Source organism: Eimeria tenella, genomic scaffold (assembly GCF_000499545.2).
Source record: "Eimeria tenella Houghton genomic scaffold, Eth_scaff353, whole genome shotgun sequence".
NCBI lineage: Eukaryota > Apicomplexa > Conoidasida > Eucoccidiorida > Eimeriidae > Eimeria > Eimeria tenella.
This window is the reverse complement of record NW_013544480.1, coordinates 1-9,732: the sequence shown is the minus strand read 5'-3', so window position 1 is coordinate 9,732 and position 9,732 is coordinate 1. Positions and strand designations below refer to the sequence as shown.

At 52.2% G+C, this 9,732-nt stretch overlaps 3 protein-coding genes across 3 annotated transcripts; 1 reads left to right on the top strand and 2 right to left on the bottom strand.

The window, feature by feature from the left end:
• Nucleotides 1–304: 304 nt before the first annotated feature.
• Nucleotides 305–2,301, bottom strand: ETH_00026225 (heat shock protein 60, putative; the record flags this gene model as incomplete). Its single annotated transcript, XM_013379552.1, has 4 exons — nt 305–370; nt 601–730; nt 1,001–1,955; nt 2,163–2,301. Coding segments are annotated over 4 exons (1,290 nt in total), but the record flags the coding sequence as incomplete, so codon positions are not given.
• A 1,110-nt stretch (nt 2,302–3,411) lies between these two features.
• Nucleotides 3,412–4,536, bottom strand: ETH_00026220 (uncharacterized protein; the record flags this gene model as incomplete). The annotated part of the gene is made up of 1 exon (XM_013379551.1): nt 3,412–4,536. The coding sequence occupies one exon, from the start codon at nt 4,534–4,536 to the stop codon at nt 3,412–3,414; it is 1,125 nt and encodes a 374-aa protein (XP_013235005.1).
• A 603-nt stretch (nt 4,537–5,139) lies between these two features.
• On the top strand, nt 5,140–7,366 carry ETH_00026215 (double-stranded DNA-binding domain-containing protein, putative; the record flags this gene model as incomplete). The annotated part of the gene is made up of 5 exons (XM_013379550.1): nt 5,140–5,219; nt 5,327–5,391; nt 5,777–5,838; nt 6,825–6,938; nt 7,319–7,366. The coding sequence occupies 5 exons, from the start codon at nt 5,140–5,142 to the stop codon at nt 7,364–7,366; spliced, it is 369 nt and encodes a 122-aa protein (XP_013235004.1).
• Nucleotides 7,367–9,732: the final 2,366 nt, after the last annotated feature.

Genomic DNA, 9,732 nt, shown 5'->3' with positions numbered 1-9,732 from the left:
GTTCGGATCTGAGCAGCTCTTTCCTCAATTTCCTTTTTGCTGCCAGCGCCTTCCATCACCAAAGTCGAGTCTTTCGTCACCTCCACGCTCTTCGCCTGATCCCAAACCCTAAACCCTAAACCCTAAACCCTAAACCCTAAACCCTAACCCTTGAGCGTGAGGAGCGTAACCCTTGACAAGAAACCCGAAACCCTGGAAACTCGGAAGCAACAGCGGGAACCCCGCAGCGGAAGACCCAAACCCCTAACCCTAAACCCTAAACCCTAAACCCTAAACCCTAAACCCTAAACCCTGAAGTGCTCACTTTGCCCAGCATGGAAACGATGTCCAACTTCTCGTCTCCCACAGACGGCAAGTCGTCGCCCACCACCTAACGCAGTCCTCAAAACAAACCCTAAACCCTAAACCCTAAACCCTAAACCCTAAACCCTAAACCCTAAACCCTAAACCCTAGAAGCACCCCCCAGAGAACAAAGCGCGCAGCCCTCGACAGGCCTCGCGGCCCCTCGCGCAACAGCCCCAACGGCTCCCGGCTGCCCCTGGCCACGGCCAAACCCTAGGGCTTAGGGTTTAGGGTTTAGGGTTTAGGGTTTGGGGGACCTTGGCGCCTGTGAGAGTGGCCAAGTCGTAGAGCTGCGCCTTGCGGCTGTCGCCAAACCCTGGGGACTTCACCGCGCAAACCCTCAAACCCAACCGCAGCTTATTCACCACCAAAGTCGCCAGCGCCTCGCTGCAAACAGCAGCAGCAGCAGCAGCAGCAGCAGCAGCAGCGTGGGCAGCAGCAGCAGCAGCGACAGAGCCGCTCGAGCAGCAGCAGCAACAGCAGGAGCCCTGCCACCTAGGGTTTAGGGTTTAGGGTTTGAGTGTCGACGTCTCCAGCAACAAAGCGGAGCGCAGCCTGGACGAACTCGCGCGCCGGCAGCAGCAGCAGCAGCAGCAGCAGCGCCGCGGCACCTAGGGTTTGGGGTTTAGGGTTTAGGGTTTAGGGTTTAGGGTTTGCCTGTCGACGTCTTCGGCAACGATGAGGAGCGCGGCCTGCTTCTGCAGCACGAACTCGAGGGCGGGGAGCAGCAGCTGCAGCTGCTGCAGCTTCTTGTCGAGCAGCAGCAAATAAGGGTTTTGGAGAATTGCTTTTTGCTGCTGGTTGTCGGAGACAAAAAAGGGACTCAGAAACCCTCGCTCAAACCTCAAACCCTCGACAACTTCCAGCTCGTGCTGCAGTCCCCGCCCCTCAGCAACAGTGATGTTTCCTTCGCGCCCCACTTTCTCAATTGCTGCAGCAATTAGCTGCCCCACTTCTGTGTCTCCGTTGCTGCTGATTGCTGCAACAGCAACTATTTCCTCCCGCGTGCTCACTTCCTTCCGCGCAGCAGACAGCCGCCGCAGCACCTCCGCCACCGCCAGCTTTATCCCTGCAGCAGCAGCAGCAGCAGCAGCAAACGCGGAGCTCCTGCTGCAGCAGCAGCCGCAGCTGCAGCAGCGGCAGCGGCGCCCGCGGCCGCCGCCACGCACCCAAGCGCAGACCGCCAACGGCCGGCAACCGCCGCAAAGCAGCAGCAGCAGCAGCGCAGCAGCAGCGCAGCAGCAGCAGCGCAGCAGCAGCAGCGCAGCAGCAGCGCAGCAGCAGCAGCAGCGCAGCAGCAGCAGCAGCTCGCCTCTGAGGATGTCCATGGGGTTCATGCCCGCGTCGATGGCCTTGCAGCCCTCCTTGAAGATGGCCCTGCCGAGGACTGTTGCTGTTGTGGTTCCGTCTCCTGCTGCATCGTTTGCTGCTGCAGCAACTTGCCGCAGCAGCTGCGCCCCCAAGTTCTCCGTCTTGTGCTGCAGCTCTATGGCCTTCGCCACTGTCACTCCGTCTTTGGTGATTTTCGGGGCCCCGAAGGGCTGCTGCAGCAGCACGTTGCGGCCCTTCGGGCCCAGCGTCACCCCCACCGCGTCCGCCAGCCTGTTGCACCCTGCAGCAGCAGCAGCAGCAGCAGCAGCAGCAGCAGCAGCGGCGGCGGCGGCGGCGGCGGATGGTGCAGGAGGCCGGGAGGCGCCGACGGCACTGCGCAAGGCCGCGGCAACCGGCGCGGTGGGACGGAACGGCAGCAGCAGGTGCTGCAGCAGCAGCAGCAGCAGCAGCAGCAGCAGAGGCAGCAGCAGCAGCAGCAGCAGCGCACCTGCGAGCATCTGCATGCGGGCCTCCGAGCCAAATCGAATGTCTTTGGAGGCGCAGCGGATTTGCTGCAGCAGCGCGAAAGAGGAAGCAGCAGCAGCCTTCCGGCTGCTGCGGGCGGCGGCAGCGGTGGCGGGCAGCATTGTACGGACGGAGGGCTTGTGGGGGAGGGTTTAGGGATTAGGGTTTAGGGTTTAGGGTTTAGGGTTTGGGATTTGCGGTTCGGAGAGCCAAAGAACTCAAAACCCCGCAAGCCTCGGGGCTGGCCCCACAGCGGCGCTGCTGCGGGGCCGTCCCGAGCAGCAGCTGCTGCGGCCCCCAGGAGGCCCCCGCTGCTGCTCTTTTTGCACTTTTAAATCCCAAATTGAATTCTTTTACATTTCTAAACTCATTTTGCTGCTTATTCCCGAAGATTCCGCAGCAAATAGGCCCAAAAAGAGCAGCAGCAGCAGCAGCGCAGCAGCGCGCGCCGCTCCTCGAGTGTGTCTCGGTGGCTGGCGACGCGTGAGGAGTCTGTCCAGCTTCTCGACAACTCCCGTGCTTAATTTCTTTTCTTTTTTATTTCATTTTTGTTATTTTTATTATTTTTATTTCATTTTATTTATTTGTCCCTCGAGAAGTCTTCCCTCGCGCATGCACGCAACCCCAGCAGCAGCAGCGCAGCCGCCGCGAGCACCCAGCCGCAGCCACCAGACGCACAGCGCCTCTCCAAGTTTAGATATTTAAATTAAATTCAAAATTAAAATTCAAATTATATTTTAAATTCAAATTCAAGTAAATTCCAAATTACACATTGCTGTAACCCTGAGCACACAGCAGCAGCAGCAGCAGCAGCAGCACACTCTACGAGACGCAGAGCAGCTGCTGCAGCAACTGCAGGTGCAGCAGAAGCTGTAGCAGCAGCAGCAGCTCGACAGCAGCACGGGACCTGCTCGGCAGCAGCAACAAAAGCACCAGCACCACCAATATTGCTGCTGCTGCTGCTGCTGCTGTGCTGCAGTTACAGTGCTGCTATTGCTGTGCTGCTGCTGCTGCTGCTGCTGTTTGAATATATTTCGCTACCTCTGCGCGTGCCCTATCGACATTTTGGACCCACCCTCATAGCGGGTCTGGCCTCCTCTGCGGCGTGCTGCTGAGGGTTTAGGGTTTAGGGCTGGGGGCTCTACGGTCTAGGGTTTAGGGTTTAGGGTTTAGGGTTTAGGGTTTAGGGTTTGGGGTTACGGTTTAGAGGGGTCAGCTGGGCTGTTGGCAGCTCAACGCGAATAGCAGCAAACACAAAAACGAAGAAGCAAAAGAGTGCCTGAAGCAGCAGCAAAGCACACACCGCATGCATTTGCTGCTGCTGCTGCTGCTGCTGCAGCAACAGGTACAGCAGCAGCAGCTACAGCAGCAGCATCCGCCCCTGCTGCTGCAGCAGCGGGTCCTGCTCTTTCTGGTGGAGCTGTTGCTGCTGCCGCCTTCAGTGATGCTGCGGTGCTGGGTGCCGCTGCTGCAGTTTTGCTGCTGCTAAACTCGCTGCTGCTGCTCCTGCTCCTGCTGCTGCTGCTGCTGCTGCTGCTTCTTACCTTGATAACGGCTCCGCCGTAGAGCTTCAGTACGGGCTTGAGAAGCACCTGGTACGCAGCCCGCAGCAGCAGCAGGAGGCCTTTGCTGCTGCTGCTGCTCTGCTGCTGCTGCTGCGGCTGCTGCTGCTTCTGCAGCTGCTGCAGCTTCTCCATACACGCCTCCCTCGCCTGCAGCAGCTGATCAATCTTGCGCTGCTGCCGGGTGTAGGCGGCAAACTCTGCGGTGGCCGACAGCTGCTGCTGCTGCTGCTGCTGCTGCTGCAGCTGCTGCTGCAGCGAAACCAACTCCGCAAGCAGTTTTTTACCCTCTTCCGTCTCCGCAGCTGCAGCAAACTCGCCTCTGCTAGCGCTGCTGCTGCTGCTGCTGCTGCTGCTCTGACAGATTCGCCGCAGCAGAGGCCCGAAGGGAATTCCAATTTTCTCAAGAATCCTCTGAGTCATATCTGCTGCTAGCAGCAGCAGCAGCAGCAACACGGCCCCAAAGCAGCCGTCGTCGAGCGCCGGAGGCAGCAGGCTGCTGTTGCTGCTGTTGCTGCTGCTGCTGCTGCTGCAGACGCCATTAACTCCACCCAGCTTCAGCGCTCTGCACCAGCGAGGCCCTTGCGAGTCCTTGCAGCCCCCATGCGCCCCTTTATCTGCTGCTGCTGCTGCTGCTGCTGCTGCTGTTTCGGCTGTGTCCTTGGGCCCCTCGCGCAGGGGCCCCTCCTGGGGCCCCCCCCTGGGGGCTTCTAAGCCGGAGGCCCCTGCTGCTGCTGCGAGGGCCAAAAGAGCAGCAGCAAAGAAAAGAAGAAATGGGCTTTTGGGGCCCCGCATGATTGGGGCTGCTGGGGTGCTGCTGCGGTGTGCATACACCTGAAACATGCAGCGGGAGTCGCGCGCTTCACGAAGACTTTCTTTTAATTCATTTCTTTTAAAGTTTTGTCCATTTGATTAAAAGAATGGGAGAAAGCAGCGGCTGAATTGGGGTGTACAGACAGCTCGTGTTGCAGAGGGGGCCCCCGGGGCCCCGCGCGTCGGGGCCCTGTGGGCCACCAAAAGGCTGCAGCAGAAGTTTTATTTTGCATTATTAAATGCTAGAAAAGGTTTATTTGTTTTATATAGTTTTAATATTTCATTTAATTTTAAAAAGAAAGAAAAACGAGGGCCAGACGGCACAGCAGCAGCGCCTCTGCGACCCGCAGCAGCAGCAAGACCCCGCAACCGATTTAGGGGCGTTTGCTGCAGCTGCTGCTTCCTTTTCTTTTCTTTTCACTTTAATAATTTAAATTCTAATATTTTTCATCGGAGAAACGAAAGAGAGGAACGGACGGGGTGTCTGTACACCCCAGCGCAGCGCCCGACGAACACTGGCCAACCGCTGCTGCACGCCGCAGCAGCAGCAGCACCAGCAGCACCAGCAGCAGCAGCAACGGCACAATGGATGCAGCGGATGCGAACATGCAGAAGCAGCTGCAGCAGCAGCTGCAGCAGCAGCAGCAGCAAGAGGAAAAGCGCAAGTGAGCCGGCGCTGCGCTTCTCCGCCACCCGCGCCGCGCTAGGGAATTGAGGGTTTAGGGTTTAGGGTTTAGGGTTTAGGGCTGAGGGTTCAGGGTTTTGTACTCAGGGCAATTGAAGAGCAAAGGAGGATGGCCATGAGGTCTTTGCTCTCGCCGGATGCCTACCAGAGGCGTGAGGGTTTAGGGTTTAGGGTTTAGGGTTTAGGGTTTAGGGTTTAGGTGCACTCGAAGGTTATGGCCCTTCCTGCGTGGGATTTAGGGTTTAGTGCTAAACAAATTGCAGGCAGTGGGAGCTAGGGTTTAGGGTTTAGGGTTTGGGTAGGCAGACGAGGCAGAGACAGAACAACAACAGATACAGCAGCAGCAGCAGCAGCAGCAGCAGCAGCACACAAAGGAAAGGCACAGAAACGGTGGCTGTCCTAACAGGGCGCACAGCAGCAGCAGCTCGAAGTCTTTATCTCTAATTAAATGCATAACAAATGAATAAATAGATAAATAAATAAATAAATAAATAAAAACACTTAATGAGATATTTATTTGTTGCTTCTATTCTGCAGTCTCTCGCATTCATTTGGTGAAGCCCGAAAAGGCGATGGCAGCAGAGAATTATGTTATGCAGGTGCGTCGGGTGTATAGGCACCTCTCGGGTGTATAGGCACCTCTCGGGTGTATAGGCACCTCTCGGGTGTATAGGCACCTCTCGGGTGTATAGGCACCTCTCGGGTGTATAGGCAGGTCTGGGGTGCATAGGCAGGTCTGGGGTGTACAGGCAGGTCTTGGGTGTACAGGCACTTCTCGGGTGTATAGGCATCTCTGGAGTTTGTAGGCACCTTTGGGGTGTATAGGCAGGTCTGGGGTGTATAGGCACCTCTTAGGTGTATAGGCAGGTCTGGAGTGTATGGGCAGGTGTGGGTTTTACTTGCAATTCTAGGGTGTATAGGCAGCTCTGGGCTGCACGGGTTGGCGCAGAGTTTGCGGAATGATCTGGAGTGTATAGGCAGGTCTGGGGTGTATAGGCAGGTCGGGGTGTATAGGCAGGTCTGAGGTGTATGGGCAGGTCTGGGGTGTATAGCCAGGTCTGCGAGTGTGTGTTTGCGTCTTCGCCGCTCCTAATTTTCCTTTAATTTCGCATAAATGTCCACTTATTTGCAAATGATTTGCAAATATTTTCGTTTTTTAAGTGAATTTCCACTTAATCACGCCTTTATATCCCATTTATTTGGCTGGGAGGCCAAGGCCCAACTGGGCTGGGGGCAGCAGTCCTTCAGCTGGGTGTTCATGCGTCGGCGGCGGCTGCAGTGTGCAGCCTTCTTTTCTTCAATGCATTTGTTGTTTTTATTTCATTCGTTTATAATTTTAATTTAATTAATTATCATCAATTTACACTTTCATAAATCATTTCCCGCGCAGAATCCGCAGTTGGCGGTGCCGCAGCAGCAGCCGCTGCTGCAGCAGGGTCTGTCGGCGCCGCTGCTGCCTCCGGGGCAGCTTTTTCTTCGCGTTTTTTGCAGTTTTTGTTGCAATTAAGGTTAAAAATAAATAATTTATTATTTTAATTAATTTATTTATCCTTTTTAATTCATTTTTCCGCCTCCTTGCACTCAGGCAGCCCGCGCGGGGGCCGTCGTGCCCCCCGTGAGCGACGCCGCACTTGTGGGTATTCTGGAGCAAATGAACGAAGCTGAAACCAAAAGCAGGGCCGAGAATAAAGCCGTTGTGGTGAATATAAATTAATTAATTTAATTAATTAATTTAAATAATCTAATTAAAGAATTTAATTAATTAAATTAATAATTAATTAATTACCTTAATTAAAATAATTAATATTTAATTCGTCAAATTAAATAATTAATTTAATGAATTTCCGTTTATTTATTTAATTCAGTTTTCCACTTGAGTCGTGGTTAGGGGTGAGAAAAAGAAATAAAGGAATCCGAAGCGAAAACGAATTTATAGAATTTGAAATAAATGAAACAAATAAAACCAAATAAAAAGAAATAAAAAGAAACAAATGAAGTGAATGAAATTTTAAAGAATAAAAAGAAATGAAAAGAAATGAAAAAGAAGTCAAATTTATTTTGCTGCTGTTGCTTCTGCAGATCCGAAGGCGGAGGCTGGATGATGACGATTCCGATGAAGACATCTAAACCCTAAACCCTAATTCTAAACCCTAATCTGAAACCCTAAACCCTAGACTCAAACCCTAGACCCTAAACTCACACTCTCGTCTTAAACCCTCGACGCTGAGGGTTCAAACTTAACTTCGTTTTGTACTTTTGCTTCTTAACAGTGCCCTGGCTAAACCCTAAACCTCAAGCCCTAAACCCTAGCTCCAAACCCTAAACCCTAAACCCTAGGGGAGGCAGTAGGCGCGAAGCGCGCCAGGCAGAAAGCAGCAAGTAGGGGAAAATGAGGCATGACTAGGGTTTAGGGTTTAGGGTTTAGGATTTAGGGTTTAGGGTACGAAAATAAAAAAAGAAGAGACGAAAAACAAAAAATAAAAGACGGAAAGGGATTAAAAAGAAACGAAAAAGAAACGAAAATGAATTTTAAAAAATGAAACAAAAATGGAATTAAAGAAGATGATAAAAGACACAAAAACGGACAAAAAAAACAGAGACAAAAAGAAGACAAAAAAGAAAGCAATTAAATTTAAAAATGGTAAACAAAAAAGAAATCAAAATATGAACAGAAAGGGGGAAATTAAAAATGCGAGAGGAAAAAGAAAAAATTAAATTAAATTAAAAGAGGAAATGAAAAGACAAAAAAGTGGAAAAAACAGAAGAGACAAAAGGAGTGGAAATAAAAAAGAAAAAAATGAAACAAAAAATAAAAAGAGAAAAAGAATTAAAAGAGAGAATTGAACAAATGAAAAAGATAATAAAAAGACAAAAGGAGCAATAAAAGATAAAAAAGACAATTAAAAAAATAAAATAAACGACAACAGAAAAAATTAAGTAAATGAATGAAGGAATGAAATGCCTCAAATAAGATTATCAGCTCCTCTTTGGGGAGAGCAGCAGGGAGGAACTGCTGCCGCTACAATTTGTGCCGCTGCTGTTGCTGCTGCTGCTGCTAAGGGGAGTGCAGCAAAGCCGCGTGGCCCTTCGGGTGTACAGACAGCTCGCCAGAGAAAGGCCCCACATGTTGCTGCCCGCCTTCTGCTGCTGAGACCAAAAGTGGTCCACTGGGACCAGCAGTGGACCAGTGGTCCACTTCCAAACGGCCACCTGCTGCTGCTGCTGCTGCTGCTGCTTCCCCAGAGGGACTGCAGCACTGCGGCCACCAGCCGAGCCGCCGCCTGTTGCAGCAGCAGCAGCAACAGCAGCATATGCAGCAGCAGCAGCAGCAGCAGCAGCAGCAGCGGCTTGTCCTCCGCCTCCTTCAACTCGCCCTTGCTGCCTCTGAGCCATTTCAGGGAATTCTTATTGGGGCCTTGAGGAGGAGCTGCAACGCTGCTGCTGGAGGCTGGGGGGCAGCCATTAGAAAAAAGAAAAAGGATCTTGAAAATGGGAGTCCCGAAGGCAAAAAAATAGATCCTCAATCCAACTTTTTGGCAAAAATAAAAGAAAAAAAAAGAATTTATAAATGGGAGTCAAAAAAACGAAAAAAAGATCCTAAAGTCGACTTTCTGAGGTGTACAGACACCCCAGAGCAGCTACCGCGGCGCTCCCGCGCCGCCGCGAGAAAGCGCGCAGCAGAAAAAAAGCAAAAAGTGTAAAAGGAAAGCTTTTAAACATTTAATTTAAAATTAAATACCATTTTAAAGATATATTTCTCAATTTCCAGCACACGCAGGCCCTTAATGCCCCGCTGCAGCTGCGGGCGGGAGGATCGAAGGTGACTCGGCCTTCCTCTTTGTCTATTCCTGCATTCCGCGGCTTATTTAGCTGAAATTTATGTTTTTAAATAAAAAAATATGATTAAAAAAACAATTTTGAAACTTTAATGCAGAAAAATAAATTTATTTTGCTCACTTGTTGAGTTGTGCAACAAAGAAGGGTTGGGTGACGTTTGCTGCCAGTGCAGTGTCATCTGCTCCTCAGAAGCTTGCTGCTGCTGCTGCTGTTGTTGCTGTTGCAACTTGTACTGCTGCTGCTGCTGTTGTTGCTGTTGCAACTTGTACCGCTGCTCGTGCTGCCATTGGTGCTGCTGCTGCCACTGCTGCTTCTACTGCTGCCTCTACTGCTGATGCTGCTGCTGGTGAGTCACCAGAAGGGTGGGGCCCCTTGTGTGGGGTGTTAGAGGCCCCCGGCGTCTCTGGCTCTGCAGCGCAGCAGCAGCTAAGAGTCACTTCGCCTTCAATCTTCCCTTAAGCAGCAGCAGCAGCAGCGGCAGCAGCAGTGCCCTAGTGGGCACCCTGCTGCTGCCGGTCCATGCAGCCATTTGAAATTTCTGGGGCCCCCAGGGGCCCCCAGAGTTTTCCAGGGGCCCCCATGAGGGCCCCTTGAGGCCCTTAAAAAGAGGGAGGCCCTCCTGGGCCAAAAGGGGAGCCTTGGGGGCCCCCTAGGGG